Genomic DNA, 22957 nt, shown 5'->3' on the forward strand with positions numbered 1-22957 from the left:
GGCCTTCCCAAGCTGTCCTAACTTTCTTTACCTTCGTGGCGAACGACCCACTGATGACGGAGAAGTCGGCTCCAGTATCGACGAGAGCGGTGACACAGTGGCCGTCGATAAGAACGCCGAGGTCGCTAGTTCGCCGTCTCGCATTACAGTTAGGGCGTGGCGTCGGGCCTCGGCTGCGTCGGCTTGTTCCGCTGCTTCCATGTTGCGTCGTCAGGTCACCTCCGGTAAGTGAGGTTTCGCCGTCAGGGCTTTGCGTGGTTGGCGTTGTGTTCGGAAAGCTTCGTCGCGACGAGATCGTCGTCGGAGGATCTTTGGTAGTTTGTCGCACAGCAACCGCACCGCCATCGGTTGCTGCCCTTAGTTTCCCAGATACGGACTAAGAGACCGGCCCCGCGTTGGGCCAGAGTACTGCCGGTGGTGCAGTGACGTGCAGCGGCTGGGCGACGGCTAACGCGAAGGGCTTCGTGGTGTCCACCGAGTTCCTGTCAGGTAGTCGGCGATGTCACGTGGTCTTTCTCCTGGCTGTGGACGCGGTGCATTGATGGCGAAGCCACACAGTCCCATCTGTCGGTACTGGCAACGGCGGTATGTGTGTCCGGCCTCACCGCAGTGATAGCAGAGCGGGCGATGGTCAGGGGTGCGCCAGACGTCAGTCTTCCTCGGTGCACTGCACTGGGCAGCTGGCGAACGGTATGACATCCGTGGGGGTGGTGGCGGCGGTGGCGTCTGTCGACGGAAGTGCGATGGGGCGACGTATTGGCGCGGACGGGGAGGAGCGTTGTGCCGCAGTGCAGCGACGTAGCTCACAGCCTCCGGTTCGGGCAGCGGTGCTTGGGAAATTCGAAGCGATTGCCGAACTTCTTCTCACACAATGTCGGCAATCGAATCCAATTTAGGCTGCGCTGAAGACAACAGCTTGCGCAGCTCTTCCCGCACGATCTCTCGGATCGTTTCACGCAGGTCTCCGTAGTTACTGGCTTGAGCAGCAGCGCATTCTAGAGTCAGGCGACGATTATACTGTCGGGTGCGCATGTACAGGGTCTTTTCGATAGTGATCGCTTCGGCTACAAATTCTTGGACGGTATTCGGTGGGTTTCTTATCAGTCCCGCGAAGAGCTCCTGTTTGACCCCTCGCATGAAGAAACGAACTTTTTTCTCCTTAGGCATGTCTGCGTCAGCGTGACGGAATAGTCGGGTCATTTCTTCTGTGAAAATGGCGACATTTTTATTTGGTAGCTGAACCCGGGTCTCTAATAAAGCAGTGGCTCTCTCTTTGCGAACGTTTGTAGAAATGTGCCGCAGAAAACATCCCACGTTCGGAGCGTGGACTCCCGATTTTCGAGCCAGATCCTTGCGGTGTCTTCCAAATAGAAGAACACACGATGGAGCTTTTCGTCATGGCCGCAGTGGTTGAGGGCGGCCACACGGTCGTATATTTCTAGCCAGGACTCCGGGTCTTCGAATGATGACCCATAGAAAATTGGTGGTTCCCTGGGTTGATGCATGACCATCAAGGGCTGGGATGCTGCGGTTGTCATTGTCGCTGCAGTCGCGGTCATGGCCTTGATCTTTCGCGCCTTGTCTTGTAGAAGCCCGTGCTCTGGTGGTAGCCCTTACTGTCGGCGGCTTGTTCGCTGCTCCTGGTTGGCGTCGGTGTCTTCTCCGCGACGTGGGCTGGGTTCACGGCTTGACGGGGACGTCCGGTACATGAACGAAGCAGCACCTCCACCAGATGTCACGGGGTCGTGACGTGGCCGAAGACAGGAGTCTTTATGTTGGGATATAACTGTTTATTTGGGCGAACCTGTGCCCGGGAAACGGAAAGTTCGATTACAGTAGCAGTCTTGCACAGTTAGCAGTGAACGGAGCGTCGGCCGTCGATCAACTACTGATTGATTGATTGATATGTGGGGTTTAACGTCCCAAAACCACTATATGATTATGAGAGACGCCGTAGTGGAGGGCTCCGGAAATTTTGACCACCTGGGGTTCTTTAACGTGCACCCAAGATCAACTACTGACAAGCGGCAAAGCGTGTCGGCATTTATACTCTTGCCGTCGAATGTTCTTGGGTTATCGCTGGCGGTGGCGTAGGTTCCAGAATAGTCTGTACAGTTCGCAGAGTAGGCTTGGTCTTATCGAAACGATCTACTACAGTCCGGAAGCTTCTCGAAAAATTCAGGCGCGGTTTGCGCTGAGAATTATGTAGTGTTTTCGGACGATAACAAAACTTGGGAAATGGAACATGGCAATACCTACCACCCTTTCATTATTGCTATAGTATTCCCCTATGTTGCCAGCTATGTTTCTGTGAATTAGGAACCCCACTCCAAGTTCTCTTCTGTCACCCAAGCCCCGATAGCAAGGGACGTGCCCATTTTGAAGCACCGTATAGGCCTCATTTGTCCTCCTAACCTCACTGAGCCCTATTATATGCTATTTAACACCCTCTAGCTCCTCGAATAGTACAGCTAAACTCGCTTCACTAGATAAGATTCTAGCATTAAACGTTGCCAAGTTCAGGTTCCAATGGCGGCCTGTCCGAATCCAGAGATTCTAGCACCCTCTGCTGCGTTTCAGATCTGACCACCGCCGTGGTCAGTTGGTTCGCAGCTTCTGGGGACTGCGGGCCGTGAGTTAATTCACGTATACATGTGGGAGGTACATGCATACATAAATAATGGCACGCAAATGATAAATGTCCGTATCAGTACCGCCCATACAAAATTTATGGAAACACAAGTTCTAAACCTGATCAATAGCAGCATTTGACAAAGAATAAGCCACCCCAAGCAAAGCGACGCTTGATTCTTTTGAATACTTGTAGTATTCCTAATAAAATCCCTGACCTGGAATACATATTCTTGGAGAGTCCCTATGTCATGTTATTAATAGGAACTTCATTAAGTATCTATTACCAGAGGTTGTATTACACCTCCAGAGCATAGCATATTCAAATGCTAAAGTGATCCACACAGTGGAGACGTTGCAATGATTGTAAAGGATTGTTGTCTGGCCATAATTGTGAACAGCAATATGCTGGAGTCAGTGTGGAGAAAAATACCTTTTAGAAACATCGCATATCTCATTGGTTTAGTCTACGGGCCACCAGCAACTCCACCTGAATTTTTAAACCAGCTTAGTAAATTTCTTTGTACTCATGCAAACAGTACTACTCGACTAATATTGGCGGGTGACTTCGATTGACATGTGAAATTTAACATCCCGAAACCACCATATGATTATGAGATGCCGCAGAGGAGGGCTCTGGAAATTTCGACCTCCTGGGGTTATTTAACATAAACCCAAATCTGAGCACATGGGCCTACAGCATTTCCGCCTCCATAGGAAATGCAGCCGCCGCAGCCGTGATTTAGTACCGTGACCTGTGGTTCAGCAGCCAAGTACCTTAGCCACTAGACCACGATGGCGGGGTTCGCTGGTGACTTCAACGAAGAACACATTGATTGGGAGGCTTTGTCTAGTCAATATACTGAGATAATGAGTGTAAATAAGTTATTAGAGAATGCCTTTTTTCACAATTTAAGACAGAGTGCTTACGATTACACAAAAGCATCATCCAAATCACTATTAATATTTGATTTGGTCTTTCTGTCTGGCAGATAGAAGATTATCGCCTGTCAATTTTGGAAGATATTTCTGGTCACAAGATGATTTCGGTGAACATATTTCCATTGTCGAGCAAGAATTGCGATGACTTAGGGCCAAAGAACGACTGTTGGTCAAAGATTATGAGCGAGCGAATGACACTTCAATCTTAGATTACTTAGAACAATGGTCTAATGAATTTCAAATTGCCTCCTACTCAGAGGCAGTCGAGGAATTGTGGGAGCAATTTAAATGCATCATTGCTACTTGCATGGACGGATGGCATGGCCAAATAAAAAACAGCACAATTCCGTGGATAACTCATAATAATGTGCACATGAAACGCTAAAAAAAAAAAAAGGCTGCACAGGCAGTCAAAGAGGTCAACTAAACTATCAAAGCTGCGCAGTAGACTAAAAACAGCATTTCCATCTTAAACGAATATTAGCGGAAGTGCACCAACTCGGCCAATTGTTCCTTCTGATGAAAAACAGCATTATAAGAATCGACAAGAAAGTTCTTCAATGAGGCTAAAAAACTTCAATGAGACTCTGAAAAGCTCACTCTCCAAATTCTGCCATTATTGGGGAGCAAAAAATTTTAAATAGACCAGATATACCGTAATTATTTGAATCTAACGCGCACCTTTTTTTCCGGTTAAGCGACTTCATAAAGGCAGCGTCTCCTGCGCCGCGTGGCACAGCAGCCAGCCCCACACAGAAGTGGCTCCGGCGTCGCACGGAAGTGACATCCCTTTAAAATTTATTACCTAAAGCTAGTTAAATGTGTAAATTATTCGTGTGTAATGCATTAAACCTATAAAAATTTTACTAAGGAGGTGCTTAATGAGTCAATTAGCCTAGGTTTGTTACTTAAATACATATTACAAGTATTTTAAATACCGGGGGCGCCATGGGCGCTGTGGCTGCGAAAGCTAATTAATGCGAGATGGTAGCCGCCTGCGATATGTTAGGTGGTGAAAACTCCGATGAAATCGTGGCCATGGCCTAGGCCACTCCCAAGGAGGACTGGAGTGTCGTCACTGCTTCATGTGATTGCTGGATGCTTAGTTGAACCTGGTGGTTGGAGCTAGCGCGGCCGTCCACCGCGCCGCAGCTTGATCTGAGTATGTGCGCCACAAAGTTTCTCAGTATGATGTGCAAATTACAGTTGTTGGACGTACTGCATTTTCTAGATTGCAATGCCAAGCGTGATGTTGTCAAAGGTGAAAGTGTTGCTTTAATCAACTATGCCACACCTGCCGATTAGTTTGAAATGATAAACAAGCCAGTTTTGTATTGTAACGCTAAACCTAACTAACATTTTTTGTTCATTTTTTTGTTTGGACGTAATTTTAACGGCTTTTATCATTGTGTAGACGTACCGCTAGACACTCCCGACTATTCAAACAAAGCGCCTAACCGAAAAATGCGTGACGTCACTTCTATGTGATGCAGCAGCCGTTTCTGTGTGGGAGTGGCTCGTGCGCCGCGCGGCGCAGCAGTCTCTGCCAAAAAAATGCCTTCATTAAATCGCATGCGCGTTAGAATAGAGTACGAAAAAAAATGAATACGGTGATTCTATTGCCATTAGCATTCCAAAATGGCCGCCCCCTACGTGCGTCGGCATAGCGTGTCGGCCATTTCTGCCTATGTGTTTCCCATGTGCGGCACTTCACACGTGTGCTGAGGAGTTCGTCATCTTGGTGTGCATTAGCATCGACAGTATGGAAGGGCCTACTCCAAACACTCGACGAGTGCACCACGATGCCGCTTTTAAAAGAAAAGTCATCGCGTGTGCCAAAACGGACGTAAATCGGGCTGCATCGCGGTCGTTCGGAGTTCCCAAAACGTGCGTGCAGGACTGGCGGAAAAAAAAGCAGAATATTGTCGACAGCAAAAATTCACGCACAGGCTTCAGCGGACCACAGCAGGGTCGGTTTCCGCAAATTGAAAAGCTGCTCGGCGAGTATGTGATTGAGCAGTGAGCGGCACAGCGGCCCGTGACGACAGAACTGCTCCAAGTGGTGCAGGCTATGCAGTTAGCCTTAGAAAAAGGGCTAATGCGGAGCCAGTTTAAAGCGAGAAGGTGCTGGCTAACTAATTTTATGAAGAGGAAAGGCTTTTCCCTCTGAAGGCGAACGGGCTGCCAAAAGTTGCCGAAGGAGTACAAAGAAAAGCTTCAGTTTTCAGAGGTTCGTCCTAAACTTGCGGCACAACAACGGCTCCCAGCTTGGGCAAACCGGGAATGCCGATCAGATGCCTCTTTACTTCGACATGCCTGACACCACAACCATCGAGAAGAAGGGGGCGAAGCAAGTTCGCGTGCTGACATTGGGCCATGGTAAAACTAGAGTGACGGCAATGCTCCGTTGCACGTCAGATAAGCACAAGCTTCCCCCGTACCTCATATTTAAACGGAAGACCCCAATGGAAGGAGTCTTTTTCCCGAGTGGTGTGATCAGGTGGGCCAACGAGAAAAATGGGTGCGCGTTGCAATCGATGTCTTACTTTTTTTTCTCGTCGTGGAAACCGGGTGCGTGTTACAATCGAGGGCGTGGTAGAATCGAGTAAATACGGTATAAATAGAAGATATTGCTGTGACAGATACACAACTGATAACAGATGGTTTCAACAAGTTTTTCCGTTGTCTTTAATAGAGGTCAACAAAGTTCTGTCCGAGGACTATCATGCAAGAACACGCACATCGCTGGCTTGTGTCCTGGTCCCATATCACCTAGCGCCGTGGGAGCCACCGCTGTCCAACCTCGCACAGGTGATTCCAGGACGCATCGCAGCGCCAACAGGCCTCAGCCGCTATAAAAGGCCTCAGCAGTTATCACCTTCTGTAACTTGCGTTGTCAAGGTTTGGTATCAGTCACACAGTTCGATTAATTTTGTTGAAATGTTTCACGGTTCGCTAAACGTTACTCAAACCAAATATTCGTCATGAGAAATTATACTTGCGGGGAATTTTAACTATCCTGGAATCGACTGGCTGAGATGAAAACCTATCGGTGGCGCAAGAAAGCATGAATGCCGGCAGTTCCTTGATGTTCTTTCTTTGTTTAGTTTAAGCCAGATGGTGACATGTCCAGCTCATGGTATTTCACTGTTACATCTTGTGCTGACTACAGACCCACGAAGCATGATATTGCCAGTCCTTGACTGCATGAGTGACCACAATGTTATCCACTGCGAGTACACCATAAAATGTAAAAAACTATGCAAAACAAAGAAAACAATATACGGCTACAACAGAGCTAACGCACACGGGTTAAATAGTAACCTATTATCATTTTCTAGACAGTTTTTCATGACGTTTCGCGATCATGATCCAGATGAAAACTGGCGAATCCTTGAAACTGCATTACAGAATCTTAAGGAAAAACATATCCCAAAGATCACCATCGCGTCTTCAAGCTGAGATACATGGTTTACAAAACAAGTAAAACGCTCCATAAATAAGAAAAAAAGAATGTACTTAAAGGCGAAACGTTCGAATGAGACCAGTGACTGGGAATGCTATCATGAACAGTCAAGACTGTGCAAAGCGGAAATCGACGCAGCGAAAGGAAAGTTTTACAACTATGACTTGTCACAATTTTTAAAAAACAACTCTAAAAAGCTTTGGGAAATAGTGAATCCGAAATCATCAACTTTGTCCGTTATGTCAATAACGAAGAACGGTGCGCTGCTTTTGCAGTTCGATGTTGCAGAAGAACTAAACAACTATTTTTGTACAGTTTTTACATCCGAAGAACTAATAACGCCAAATCTCGAGTTCTCGAATATAAACGCTGAAATGCCTGACCTAATAATCACTCGGGAGGGTGAGGAGGCTGCTATAGATCGCATTCCAGTTAGTTCAGCTCTCGGACCAGATAACATCTGTGCAAAAATGTTGAAACTAACAAAAACAGCTAAATCACCTATTTTAGTTGCCATTTTTCGGCAATCGGTCGATACAGGATGCCTTACTGACACCTGGAAGACTGCTTGCGTGGTTCCTATTTTTAAATTCTGTGATTCATTTTTAGTATCTAACTACAGGCCCATTTCACTAACGAGCATATGCTGTAAATTGCTAGTGCACATCATATCATCCACTGCCAAGACATTTTTATTGGAACAAAATTTCTTTCCCAACAACCAGCATGGTGTTCTTTGCAGTCGTTCATGTGAAACTCAACTGTTTGAATTGATAACAGAATTACATGAAGCCATTCACGCTGGTTTTAAAATGGACGATGTATACATCTTTACTTTCACATGTGAAGTCTGGTGTTCAGCAGGGATCGGTCCTTGGACCAATTTTGTTTCTCATTTACATAAACAACATTGGATATAGTTTATCATCTACAATTAGGTTGTTTGCAGATGACTGCATCATTTACAGAAACATTTGACAGTACCAAAGCTTACGAATCATTACAGTCCGATCCTAATAAACTCGCCCTTTGGTGTCACCAGTGGCAAACGCAAATTAACACCTCCGAAACTAAGGCCATGACATTCACAAGAGTACATAAAACAGATATGAACCAGTATAAAATTCACGGTGTCTCCATTGAAAAAGTGTTGATGTTTAAATACTTTGGAATTCATTTATGATCTTATCTATCATGGAATGAGTATATAGATATGATAACTAGTAAGGTATCAAAAACACTTAAATTTATTCAAAGAAACCTGTTTTTGGCAAACTCTACCACTAAATGCCTAGTATACATTACACTTGTCTGTTCAAAGATTGAATATGCATACATCCTCTGGAACCCACATCAATCATATGTCATCGATCAACTCCAATCGATACAAAATAGAGCTGCAAGATTTATCACCACGCAGTATTCTCGAAACTACAGCACTACAGATATTAACCACACACTTTCATTACACCCGCTTGAAAAACACAGACTGTTGCCACATTTTCATATATTTTATTTTATCATAGTAAATACTGCTTTCGTGAAGCCCACATAAACACACCTTATGGTATTTCCAAACGTGTTGATCCCCAATTCAAAATACAGCCTTTCTTTGCCCACACAAACATGTATCAGCAAACACCATTACTTCGAGCCATGCATCACTGGAACACACTACCGGGGGACATCGCTTCAATCATTAATCATGTCGCTTTTGTAAATGAGTTGAATATTTTCTTAGACACATGACTAATCAATTATGTATGTTTGTATGTATTGTACTGAAGCATAGTGGCGCCAGCTCTGTGCCAGCGTGAAAGAAGACATTGACGTCCGTGTGTGGCTCGTGCTTGCCGGGTTCCTGCCTGTACCAGTTTGTTGCGGCTAACGTTTCTCGAATAATAACCTGTGTTTTTACGCAACCTTGCTCGTTGCATTTGGTGGAAGCGTGCTGGGTAACGTCATGGAGCTCCGCAGCCGTAAGCTACCGTCTCAGTCTGCGATGACCGAGCGCGTCGATCCCCCACAAGCCCCTTCCACGCTGCCGCCTGTCATGTGCCCTGGTGTACTTCGTCTGCGTGACCCACCAGTATACAACGGCACTGAAGATCAAGATGTCGAGGACTGGTTGGCAGAGTACGAGCGTGCCAGCGCGATTAACAAGTGGGATGACCCTGCGAAGCTGACTCACGTCATCTTCTACTTGACGGATTTGGCCAACCTATGGTTCACCAAACACCAAGCCGACATCCCCACCTGGTCGTTTTCCAAAGAGGCCGTCACCTCGTTTTTCGGTCGTCCAGCCATGCGTAAGCTTCGTGCTGAACTGGGCCTGCAGGGATGATTTCAGCGAAATGGTGGGAGCTTCACGAGCTACATTTAGGATGTGATCAGCCTCTGTAGGCGAGTTGATGTGAGGATGACGGAGGCTGACAGAATAAAGAATATATTGAAAGGCATTGATGACGACGCTTTTCATATGCTTGTGGCCTAAGACCCACAGACCGTCACGGCCGTGATTCAGCTATGTCAAAGTTTCGATGAGCTGCACAAGCAACGAATTTCTACACGTCGCGCTAATACGCAAACAGCTGATATTTTGGCTTTGGAGTGCAAAAACAGTGGCCCCGACTGCAGTGTGTTAATGCCTCAAATTCAACAGTACATCCGGGAGGAAGTTGCTCGACAGCCCTCTCTTGTCGCCACCATCAACGAGACCCCCACAACACTGGACCACTCAGTTCGCCGTGCTATTCAGACGAAAGTTGCCGAGGCTCTCCCTTCGCCCGCTTCCCCAATATCAGTGGCTGCACCGCTGACTTTTGCAGAAGCCGTCCGCCGACCTCCTGCCCAACCGCCGCTCTCTTCATACAGTCCAGCCACCAGTTCGTCAAAACGCGTAATGCGGACCTATGGGTTGAATATAAGGCTCTTACAAATCGATTGAATAAAGAAAAAGAAAGGGCGAAAAGAGACTACTACAGTCATATTTTTGACCTGGAACGTCCAGAGCAACGTAAATCCATGTGGAAAAAGTTAAATGAAGTATTGAACAGAGGAGCCCCTGCCACAAAAATCGATAATCGTTAAATAGATGGAAGGATATTAAATGGCATCGACCTTGGTGAAACATTTAATAACTTCTTTGTGAAAATAGGAAATGCCAGCCAGAGCGTGCAAACAACAACTGACGTTACTCACTTATCAAACACACTTTTTCTTAAACCGACTTCTACATCTGAAGTAATTACGCTTTTCTATAAAATAAAAAAATAGTCGTAGCTGTGATTCTGACGGCATACAAATGGGACCAATAAAGTATGTATTAGACCTCATAGCGGAAGTGCTAGCACATATGTACAACTTAGTGTTATCAACAGGTATTTTCCCAACCAACATGCAACTAGCGAAAGTTACTGCAATATTTAAGTCTGGAGATAAAAACAACTTAAGCAATTATCGCCCAATATCTATACTACCAGTTTTCTCGAAATGCCTTGAAAAAATAATAAATGATAGAATTGACAGTTTCTCGAGGAAGCACAATTTAATAACCGAATGCCAATATGGTTTCAGAAAGAAACTTTCAACAGAAAGTGCCTTATTAGCACAAAAAGAAATCCTACTTTGCAATATCGAAAAGAGACTTCTCACACTTGCATTGTACTTGGACTTTAGTAAAGCCTTTGACCGTGTATCTCATGAACTGTTACTACATAAATTAGAATCCTATGAATTTACGGAAATACCACTCAAACTTACGCAGTCATATCTGAGTGCGCGGTCTCAGTATGTTGAAATAAATGGCTTCAAATTGCGCACACAACCAATTAAAACCGGAGTACCACAAGGTAGTATCCTGGGGCCTGTATTGTTTCTATGCTACATAAATGATATAGTCAAAATTTGTGGAAATGGTAACTTCATAATATATGCTGATGACTGCACATTATTTTTTACTAGAAAATATTTCAGTACTCTCGAGGCTTTAGTGGCCAACACATGTTATAAGCTTCGTGAATGGTCTACCAAGAATAATTTAATGTTAAATGAATCAAAAACAAAATGTGTCCTTTTCCGAGCTCTCGGCATATCCCTGCATGTACCAAATTATGTTACCCTAGGCTTCTACGAAATTGCAGTGACCAAATCCATTAAGACGCTTGGAGTAGTTTTTAATGAACATATGTCCTGGAATGAGCATACAGACTACATTAGTTTAATGTTGAGACGCGTGATTGGCACTCTAAATCGTTGTCGACGTCTTTTGCCCGTTACTGTAAAGCGGCTCTTATATCAGGCTCTTTTCCATGCCCACTTGAACTACTGTGCTCTAGTATGGGCAAACACTACGTCAACAAATTTAAATAGGCTAAAAATACTTCAGAAAAGAGCGATCAGGGCAATAGAAAACATATCATACCTTGAACACACAGGACAACTCTTTGCTAAACATAAAATTGTTAAAGCAAGTGACATATACAAATTCAGGTTGTTACAATCCTATATTAGCGCAAACAGAGGGAAACTCGACGCATTCCTGACACTTGCAAATCTTGAACATACACAAACCATTTACTTCCATCGATACAAACCCCCGTGGAAAATTATGTTATCTCGCACCAATTATGGCACCCAAAGACTTAGCCACATGCTACCTACTATATTGAACTCATACGAGCAGCAAGACAGAAAAATTGACACATTAAACAATATCGATGTGGAAACACTATTCTTGTAGATTTGTATTGTTTACATAGGTCACTCTTATATATTTTTTTCCTTATTATTTCTTTTGTGTAACCTCATTGTGTACCTTTCTTATGTACCAAAGCGATGATACATACTCTGTGAATTACTGTGCTCATGTGTTTATGAAATATTCCTTTTTGTTTGTATACCTTGGCCTGTCATTTACTTTGTCTTATGCTTGTATTCTTTCCTGCTTTATAATATTTGTTTTTTTTTCACTTTATTGTATTTCGTTTTCACTCTGTCATTGCTGACGTAGGGTGGACGGTACTTAGTCAAGCTGCAATAACTGCAGCTTTTTTGCCGTCTCCCCATTTTTGCCATTGTATCTGTTTTGGTGAAAATAAAGAAATAAATAAAAAACTACTACAGGTCACCAGTTTCAGTTTATCCGGTAAATTGGCCCTTTCCACCACCTCGAGCACCTGTAAACTCTTGGCGTACTCCGGATAACCGGCCCGTCTGCTACAACTGTGGTATTCCAGGACATGTCGCGCACTACTGTTGTCGCCGTGGATTCTATTTTAATGATGTTCAGCATTCCGGCAACATACCTCGGCAATCAGAATCGCACGTGACACCTGATGCACATGACCCCCGCTCTCGTCGACCAGACTTCAGCCGACGTAGATCTCCTTCACCCCGTCTTCGGTCTCCTTCCCCCATGCTTCGCCGTTCCAACCACGCCCAGGAGGAAAACTAACACTCGCAGTTTCTGAGGCAAGAGCTGCGCCACCGACAAAATTTTCAAGGCCTCATATTTCGCCCCCTAACGAGATTGCCGTGTTTGTGGACGGTTTCGCCACAACTTCTCTTGTCGACACAGGTTCCGCTATTTGTATAATCAGTGAAGTGATATGCCTCAAACTGAACAAAGTGACGACTCCACTGGTGGAAATTTCTTTACGCACAGCGAGTCCGCAACACGTCCAACCTTCTGCCACATGCACTGCTCGTGTTGCGATTCAAGTAGTGCTTTACATCGTTGAATTTGTCGTCCTTCCCCATGTGTTTCTCGAAATCATCCTGGTGTAGAGGTCGCCACCCTTCAGTCATTTAGTTCGGCTGCCACTAGCATGTGGCGCCCCTGAGATTCTATATATTCTGCCCCGAATAAAGTGGGAGGGCCCTTTTTCGTTAGCTGAGCAGCTGTTGTGCGTATCGTCTCTCTCCGCGGGCACGGGCCGCTCGTGCTGCGGCACGCTCGCGCGGCACCAGTCACAAGACATGGTGCCAGAAGTGGCTGCGTAACGCCCCTTCATGCCGAACTCGCCCGTACCGCACGACGTTGGCCCTCGACGGAGTGGCGCCGAAAAAGCTCAGCCTCAACCTCCAGCCGCCCGCACCGTTCGACTTTGTGAACCCGGGAACCTGGCCAGCATGGCTCAGCCGCTACGAGGACTACGCCGTCGTTTCCAGCCTGACTCAAGCATCCGGGGACATGCAGGTACGCTCGTTGTTGTACTGCATGGGGCCGGAGGCCCGCCCACTTCTTGAGACGTTCTCGCTCGACACCGCATCACTCGCCTCATTTCAAGCGGTTGCCGCCAGCTTCACCGACCACTTCGTGCATCCGGCGAATGAACTGTATGAGTCGTCGCGTTTTCACCGGCGTGTTCAGTTACCCGACGAGAGCGTTGACGCCTTCTACGCTGAACTGTGTAGAATGGTGAAACGGTGCAACTATCTGTCAGCTGAGGTGGAGCAAAGGCTTGTACGCAATATGTCAGCTGAGGTGGAGCAAAGGCTTGTACGCAATAGATTCGTCGTCGGCCTCCGCGACTCGCGCCCTTCGGACCAGCTTTGCCGGAACGCGAAGTTGGCGCTCAAAGAAGCATGGATGCAGGCCCGTCAATCAGAAGACGCCGACAAAGAAAAAACATTGCCTCAAAACTGCGCAGAGCACTCCCGCGAGCTACACCTCGACGCCGTACGAGATAAGAAGTTCGCCTCTCGCCGCCGCAACTACGATAAGCGGCCTGCACCCCCGCGGAAAGCAGAGCGCTCCTGCCAGCCGTCAACATGTGAATTCTGCGGTCGCGCGCCACATCCACGTTCTAACTGCCCTGCTCGAAACTCCGTCTGCAACTTCTGCAAAAAGAAAGGACACTTTGCGGAAGTGTGCCGCGCGCGGCAGGCAAAACAGAAGCTCGGCTCCATTCAGCTACACGCTGTCGGGATGCTCGCCGCGGCAAAGTTTGTCGACATCACCGTTGACAACTACACAGCGCAGTTCAAGGTCGATTCCGGAGCCGAGGTGTCCGCCGTTCCGAGCGACTTCCCTGCATTGCCGGCCAAGCTCGACCCCGTCAACAGCCTGCTCACGGGACCTGGCGGACAGCCGCTGCGCGTGCTGGGTTCGTACATGCCGAGACTTCAGTGGCACGAGAAAATGAGCTCTCAGCGCTTGTACGTGATCCAGTCTCTCACCGTACTTCTTCTTGGACTGCCGGCGCTTCAAGCTCTGGAAGTTGTAAAGTTTCTCGATGAATTTCAGACTCCGAAAGCAACACTGCGTGCTGAGCTCTTCCAGGGATTGGGCACCCTCAAGGACGAGTACACTATCCTTCTGAGACCTGGCGCCGTACCCTTCTCCCTAAGTGTGCCTCGCAGGATTCCCATCCCGCTACGCGGGGTCGTCCGTCACGAGCTTGACAAACTGGAGGAAGGAGGCGTGATCCGCAGGGTCGACAACCCAACCCCGTGGTGCTCTGGTCTCGTTGTAGTACGGAAAGCCGATGGTTCCTACCGGCTGTGCGTTGACTTGACTCAGCTGAACAAGGTGGTCCTTCGGGAACGCCACATCCTACCAGCTGTAGAGCAAGTCCTTGGCCTCCTTGTCGACGCAACAGTTTTCTCCAAGCTGCATGCAACAGCCAGTTTTCATCAGGTTAAACTATCTGCAGACTCCCAAGAGCTCACAACGTTCATCGCCCCATTTGGCCGATACTGCTTCTGCCGGCTCCCCTTTGGCATCACCTCCGCGCCGGAGTACTTCCAAAAACAAATGGCCAGGATCCTGGAGGGCCAGGAAGGAGTCGCCAATATGATAGACGACATTCTGGTCTTTGGGCGCACCCGCGAGGAGCACGATGCCAGACTGAGCCAGGTGCTGTCTCGCCTTGCAAAAGCAGGCATGATGTTGAACCAAGACAAGTGTCGTTTTGGTGTCTCCGAAGTCTCCTTCCTAGGAGTCATTGTTTCAGCACAAGGCATCAGGCCAATTCCAGACAAGGTCGAAGCAATCAAAGGCATTGAGGTCCAACCAACATCGCAGGTGTCCGGCCACTGCTCAGAATGGTGAACCATCTTGCCCGGTTTTTGCCTTGCATCTCAGAGGTCACAGCTCTCATCAGAGCACTTCTAAACAAGTCTGCGACTTGGGTGTGGCAGCAGGAACAAAATGCTGCATTCGAGAAAATCAAGGAACTCCTGACATCAGACCGTTGCATGGCCAAGTACCATCCATCATACGCCACCACAGTTTCGGCTGACGCAAGCTCATTCGGACTGGGCGCAGTCTTGCTGCAGACGCAGCCCTCTGGAGAGCGCCGCCCAGTTGCGTTTGCTTCAAGATCAATGACCGAGACAGAGCAGCGTTACAGCCAGACAGAAAAGAAAGCGTTGGCAACAACATGGGCTATCCAACGGTTTGACGAATTCGTCCGTGCCATCACCTTTGATGTTGAGACAGATCACCTACCACTCGTTTCTCTCTTCGGCAAGATGGAGCTGGACATGCTGCTGCCTTGCATACAGAGGCTCAGGTTAAAGACCATGCGATACCAGTTCCGAATGCTCCACGTGCCAGGAAAGCTGTTAGCTACGGCAGATACCTTGTCACGCATCACCCAAAAGGCGTCCCTCCCCCTGGACACCGTGGAATTGTTTGTAGCTCAAGTGGTCAGCGGCATGTCAGAAGCCTTGCCACTAAGCCCAGAGGACGTGCGACAAGCACAAGAGTTCGATGGCGAATGCAGAGCCCTCACCTCCTTCTGCCAGAATGGTTGGCCACAGAAGTCCAAACTGCCACCGCACCTCTCCCAGTATGCCTCAGCAGCAGATGAGCTCTCTGTCTGCGACGATGTTCTACTGAAAGGCGCCAGGATGGTCATCCCGCATTCTCTTCGGCCGGCTGTTTTGACGCTGTTGCACGAAGGACACCAAGGCATCAACAGGACGAAAGCTCTCGCTCGAGAGTCTATTTGAGGGCCTGGCATTTCGGCAGACATTACCTCTCTGGTAACTAACTGCAAGCAATGTGCTTCCACTCGGGTGAACCTTGCAGAGCCCCTGGTCTCCACGGTCCTACCTGGACGTCCCTGGGAACTTGTCGGCATGGACCTGTTTCACCTCCGCAGCCAGACATTCATCTTGGTGGTGGACTACCACTCCAGGTACCCTGAAGTTGTAACCTTGAGGAGCACAACGGCTCAGGCAGTCATTGACGTTCTCAAAAGCATCTTTGCCCGGCATGGGATTCCGCGAGAAGTCAGATCAGACAACGGTCCACCGTTCTCTTCACGCGAGTTTGCAGCATTGGCGGCATCTTACGGCTTCGACCACGTCACCAGCAGCCCGCACTATGCGCAATCGAACGGAGAGGCGGAGAGAATGGTCAGGACCATCAAGGAGTTGCTTCGCAAAGCGACAGACCCTCATCTGGCCTTGCTCAGCTACCGGGACACCCCCGGAGTCGATGGCTTCAGCCCGGCCCAGCTCTTGATGGGACGACAACTCCGAACCAAAGTGCCGAAACAGGACTCCCAGTTATGTCCTCACTGGCCGTCGAGGAAAGACGTGAGGAGAAAAGATGCAGCCTACAAGCAGAAACAGGCCGCTGACTTAAACAGGCATCACAGAGCTCAAGATCTCTCATCGCTCCGAACTGTCTGACATCCTGGGATGGAACTTTCCTGGGAGTGAACTGACATCCTGGGATGGAACTTTCCGCTAATCATGCGGTTGTCGACTGCGCTCGTGCGCAACTCGTTTTGTTTCCATTCAGCACGATATTCATAGATCTCTCTCACTCACCCAAAAAGGTGATCGTCGCCGCTGACGTCATTTCTGCATTTTCGGTCGCCGTGGTATCTCTTTTGTGCAACTCCGTTTCTGATTCAACTGCCCTCTTTATGCCGTCACAAGAATGCGCTCGTCGCCGGAATCTTGTCGTCCCGTTTGCCGTCATAACACTTGCCGATGGCTCCAGTGCCGTGTACGTGTGCAATCCGTTCCCTTGTCCCGCTACTTTATGCATGGCGAATGTATTGGGAGTTTTGACACTTATGATGACATCTTTCCTTTCGATGCCCATTCTGATACGACGCCGATGTCCGTGGATGCTGTCACAGCTGCCACCGCGCCCTCACTACCTGACAAAGACGTTCTGTTGTGCAGCGTAGACACCGTCCTTATGCAAGACCAGTGCAATCAGCTCATTCAACCACTTGACCGTTTCCGCGCCTCCTTCGACCACGGACAACCTCTCTTGGGACGCACGTCAGTTGTCGCTCACCATATTGACACCGGTCATCATACTCCACTTCGTCAGCGCCCCTACCGCGTCTCGCAGGCTGAGCGTGACGTCATCACTCAAGACGTCGACGAGATGCTGCAACGTGGTGTTATTCAGCACTCACACAGTCCTTGGGCTTCGCCAGTGGTCCTCGTGCGAAAAAATGATGGCTCCATCAGGTTTTGCGTGGATTATCGTCGACTAAACAAGATCACACGCAAGGATGTTTATCCCCTGCCACGCAGTGATGACGCCTTGGATTGCCTTGAAGGTGCGGAGCTTTTCTCTTCACTGGATCTGCGCTCTGGATAATGGCAAGTGCCAATGGCTGAACCAGACCGTCCAAAAACGGCGTTTGTGACCCCTGACGGCTTATATGAATTTAATGTAATGCCCTTCGGTCTTTGCAATGTGCCTGCGACTTTTGAAAGAATGATGGACAGTGTCCTCAGAGGACTTAAATGACACATCTGTCTTTGCTATTTAGACGACATAGTTGTATTCTCGGCGAATTTCGAAACTCATCTTTCCCGTCTGGATCAAGTTCTCCAGTGCCTTACGGCAGCCGGGTTGCAACTAAACTTCAAGAAATGTCGTTTTGGCGCCCGCAAACTCACAATTCTCGGCCCCGTCGTTTCAAAAGAAGGAATATCGCCAGAACCTGCCAAACTGCGTGCCGTTGCCGAGTACCCCAAGCCTACTACCCTAAAGGAGCTTCGTAGTTTCATAGGCTTGTGTTCCTATTTTTGCCGTTTCATTCGCAATTTTGCCTCTGTAATTGCCCCTCTGACTCAGCTTCTTTCCCGTAGCGCGGACATCTCTGGCTGCAATTCCCACTGCGATGACGCATTCACGACGCTGCGTCGGCTACTCACGTCTCCGCCAGTTTTCCGCCACTTCATTCCCAATGCACCCACTGAAATTCACACGGATGCAAGCGGTGTCGGCCTCGGTGCCATTCTCACTCAACGCAAGAATGGCTGCAACGAGTACGTTGTCGCCTATGCCAGCCGTACCCTAACGAAGGCAGAGTCCGACTATTCCGTCACGGAAAAGGAGTGCTTGGCTATCATTTGGGCTATGGGAAAATTTAGCATTTACCTTTACGGATGCCAGTTTGATGTTGTAACAGATCGCCATGCCTTATGCAAGTTAGCGTCCATGAAAGATCCTACTGGCCGCCTCACTTGTTGGGCTTTACGCCTTCCGGAATACGATATCCGTGTTGTTTATCGCTCAGGAAGCAGACATTCAGATGCCGATGCACTATCCCGTTCTCTACTGCCTCCTGACCTTGCCTGCTTATCAACTGCCATTTGCGATTCGTCATCGTTGAGCATCACTGACATGCCATCCTTGGATCAATTCTTTGCTCGACGTCCTCTCTCACAGTTCGTCAGAAATGACTTCACGCTCCCTCTCTCATCAAGCAAGACACTGTGCAGTCTGTGAAGGCTTGTTGTATCACCGCAATTACGTGACAGACGGCCGTAGGTGGCTCCTTGTCATCCCTCGTCATTTGCGTTCGGACATCTGCCTTTCACGATGACCCCCAGTGTGGCCACGCTGGAGTATTTAAGACTTACTCTCGCCTTCGTCTACCCCGCAGGGGCGCCTGCGCAAGTAGGCGTTTGGTGTGTAGCGACACCACGGACCAGAGCTAACGGGGGAGTTTCGGCTCCCTCCCACGCCTAGCCGTGCGTGGCTTTGCCGTGTCCGGGGAAAAGGGGATCCTGGGGGTTGAGCCAAAGCTGGGTGATTGGACCTTGAAGGCCCCCCGGCAGAGGCAACACACCTCTTTGGCCCCGGCTCCACGTAGACGGCACCCCTGGGCTGACCCACCCAGGGGAAATCGGCAGTCGCCTTTTCCTATCTCTCTCTTCCTACATCTTAGTCTTTTCTCGTCTTTAAATCTGTCCTGTCTTCTTCTCTCTTCCATTTACTTCCGATTTTTCATGGCGGCAAGGGTTAACCTTGTGTAATTACTCAGCCTTGAGTAGTTATATTTGGTTATAGTGGCAATGTACGGCTGGCGTCTGCAGCCTTATGCTATTAAGTGCTTCAGCGTCCCCTCGTTGGACTCCATGGTGGGTGGTCGCCATTGCTGCCGAACAAAAAGTACACTACTATGGGAACACCTGCATTTCCCCGTCTCCTAGATCATCTCCCGCCTAAGAGGGGACGCACCGATGACATATCAATTTTCAGCCAACCCAGACAATGCTTTCCCAAATTCCATGTTGTGCACAGCGAAAACCCAACAAAACAAGCCAGAGCAATATCTCCATTTCTTGTTGCTAAATTCCTGACAGAGGTCTTTGGCCCAGGATACAAGGTTACAAAAATGGCTAGCGGAGACCTTCTTCTTGAGCTGCCTGAAAAACACCACTATGAAAAACTTGGCAGTCTCGTAGCATTTGGTAATATCCCAGTATCTATTTCACCTCATAGATCAATGAACACCTCACGCGGAGTTGTTTCAGAAGCAGACCTTCTTGAAATGTCTGAACAGGAACTGCTTGAAGGGTGGAAAGAGCAAAATGTCACAGATGTGAAACGAATCGTCATCAGACGAGACAACAAAGAAATACCTACCAAACATTTATTACTCACCTTCGCATCTAGCACACTGCCTTCATCTATAGACACAGGATACATCAAACTCTCTGTCCGTCCCTACATTCCCAATCCAAGACGGTGTTATAAATGTCAACGATTTGTTCATGGCTCGCAGAACTGCCAGGGTCAGGAAACTTGTGCAAGATGTGGTAGCCACGGCCACCCATCTGATAACTGTGTTACTACGCCTCACTGCGTGAATTGTGACGGGGAACACGCCGCGTATTCGCGTTCATGTCCTAACTGGAAGAAAGAAAAAGAAATAATCACTCTTAAAGTCAAAGAAAACATCACATTCAAAGAAGCAAGACGAAGAGTGTCGCCATTTTACGGCGCAACATATGCTGATGCGGCGCGTCAGGGGGCAACGCCGCACCAGCCCTCGCCACCCTTTCGGCCTGCGCAGAGCGAGCCGTCGGCTGTGGCACCTGCCCCCAAGGCGGCTGTAGCCCAGGCTACACCGCCTACTCCCGAACAGAGACCGGAGACTCCAGAGTCTTCGGGTCTCAAGGCCTCCCCTCACCAGGCGAGGCCCAAAATCCAAACTAACAGCCCGCACGTGCGGGCATCCAGTGCCTCCGAGGAGGCAATGGATACGTCGGCACCCTTGGTGCCGAAAGAGCGGCGTAGCTCCTTGGAGCGCGCCAAGAAAACAAAAAAGCAAATAACAGGGCCTGGTGACAGCCCTGTTAAGTGAACTCAAACTCCCCGTCTAAACAGCCACTCGCTTTTTGTACACACAGCATTATTTTACATTCACCATGAACACTCAAATTATACAATGGAACGTCAGGGGCCTTCTCAGAAACCTTGACGACATCCAAGAACTCCTACACGAACACTCACCAAAAGTGCTGTGTGTACAAGAAACACACCTTAATTCAAAACACACAAACTTTCTTCGTAAATACGTTATTTTTCGAAAGGACCGTGATGATGCCATGACATCATCCGGAGGTGTTGCCATCATAGTGAATCAAGGAATTGCATGCACACACTTACAACTCCAAACATCCCTTGAGGCAGTGGCTGTTCGAGCGGTTCTTTTTGATAAACTAATCACAATGTGCACTATTTACATCCCTCCTAGCTATCAGCTGCAAAAACGTGATTTACACTCTTTAATTGATGAACTTCCGGAGCCTTATGTTCTCCTTGGAGACTTCAATGCGCATAGCAGGCTATGGGGAGACTCTCGTTGCGACGCGCGAGGTCGACTGATTGAACAATTCCTTCTCTCGTCGAACGCGTGTCTCCTAAATAGAAAAGAACCAACCTATTATAATCTCGCACATAACACCTACTCCTCCATAGACCTAAGCATAGTGTCTCCATCTCTTGTGCCTCTACTCCAGTGGAAAGTCGTCAGTAATCTGTACGGAAGTGACCACTTTCCCGTAGTTTTGAGCACAACTACAGCAACTGAGTGTACACCCCGTGTTCCCAAATGGCTCATAAACAGAGCCGACTGGGAACGGTTTCATACCATCGCTCGTATAGATTGGAGTGACATATGTACTTTAAGCATTGATGTTGCTGTCGACTACTTCACAGCTTTTTTGATTGATGCTGCAACAAAATGCATCCCACAAACAAATGGGCACCCAGGAAAACGGCGTGTGCCATGGAGGAACTCTGAATGCCGAAACGCGCGCAAACAGCAAAACAGAGCTTGGAGGCTGCTCCGGAACTCACCGACAGCCGAAAATCTTGACACCTTCAAGAAAATAAAGTCTCAAGGCAGGAGAACGCGTCGGGAGGCCAGAAGAGAAAGCTGGCAGAAGTTTTTGTCAGAGATCAATTCATACACACAGGAGGCTAAAGTCTGGATCATGGTCGGTAGGATAGCAGGAAAACAAGTACACACACTTCCACTCGTGGACACTCGGGGTGATACCTTGGAAGATCAGGCAAACTTCCTCGGTGCACACTTCGAACAGGTGTCCAGCTCATCCCACTATACTGACACTTTCCAAAAATACAGAACAAGAATAGAAAAGCAGAAACTTGAACACAAATGCACTAGATCCGAGGCATATAACCAAGCTTTCAGTCTAGCTGAGCTGCAAATGTCTCTAAACTCCTGCAGTACTTCTGCCCCAGGTTCTGACCGTGTGGTGTATGAAATGTTAAAAAACCTACCAATCGAAACACGAAAAACCTTACTTTGTTTGTACAATGCTATCTGGTTTTCTGGCGCTATCCCTACCTCCTGGAAAGAGGCTATTATTATTCCCATTTTGAAACAGGGCAAAGACCCTTCTTTACCCTCGAGTTATAGGCCTATAGCACTTACAAGCTGCTAGTGCAAAGTCTTCGAAAAAATGATAAACTGCCGACTTGTACATTTCCTTGAAACAAATAATTTGCTCGACCCATTTCAGTGCGGGTTTCGAGAAGGTAGATCCACCACAGACCACCTTGTTCGTATCGAGGCACAGATCAGAGACGCCTTTGTCCATAAACAATATTTTCTCTCTGTGTTCCTCAATATCGAAAAGGCTTATGATACAACATGGCGTTTCGGAATTCTAAGAGACCTTTCCCACCTTGGCGTGCGCGGAAGAATGTTTCACATAATCAAAAGTTACCTGTCAAACCGGACATTCCGTGTCCGAGTGGGCACGGTTCTTTCCCAAACATTTGTTCAGGAAACAGGCGTGGCACAAGGTGGTGTACTTAGCTGCACACTTTTTCTCATAAAAATGAATTCCTTGCGCTTGACCATCCCTCGCAATATGTTTTATTGCACATATGTCGATGACGTCCAGCTTGGCTTTAGGTCTTACAATCTGGCATTGTGTGAGCGGCAGGTTCAGTTAGGTTTAAACAAGCTCTCCAAATGGGCAGAAGAAAACGGATTCCGACTGAACCCACAAAAAAGCACGTGTGTTTTGTTCTCTCGAAAGAGAGGCATGCACTCGGAACCTGACATTCGACTGAACGGGCAAAGTCTGTCCGTCAAAGCCGAGCATAAATTCTTAGGCCTAATCTTGGACAACAAGTTGTCCTTCGTGCCGTACATCAAG

General features: G+C 48.1%; 2 protein-coding genes across 5 annotated transcripts in view; one reads left to right on the forward strand and one right to left on the reverse strand.

Annotated features, from left to right (window-relative positions):
- The window catches only part of l(2)k09913 (transmembrane protein 53-like lethal (2) k09913), a 120780-nt gene that overhangs the window by 40264 nt on the left and 57559 nt on the right, over positions 1–22957 (reverse strand). The gene's annotated exons all lie outside the window — the stretch shown is intronic.
- LOC142795790 (uncharacterized) overlaps positions 1–22957 on the forward strand; it is a 243637-nt gene that overhangs the window by 12389 nt on the left and 208291 nt on the right. For 3 of the 4 annotated variants that reach the window (XM_075886131.1, XM_075886132.1, XM_075886136.1), the window contains exon 2: positions 6269–6384. The exons of the other annotated variant lie outside the window; for it this stretch is intronic. In XM_075886131.1, coding sequence (XP_075742246.1) covers positions 6269–6384 — 116 coding nt within the window. The remainder of the gene's footprint in view (positions 1–6268; positions 6385–22957) is intronic. 4 annotated transcript variants of the gene reach the window in all.

Source organism: Rhipicephalus microplus, chromosome 2 (genome assembly GCF_043290135.1).
Source record: "Rhipicephalus microplus isolate Deutch F79 chromosome 2, USDA_Rmic, whole genome shotgun sequence".
NCBI classification, from domain to species: domain Eukaryota; kingdom Metazoa; phylum Arthropoda; class Arachnida; order Ixodida; family Ixodidae; genus Rhipicephalus; species Rhipicephalus microplus.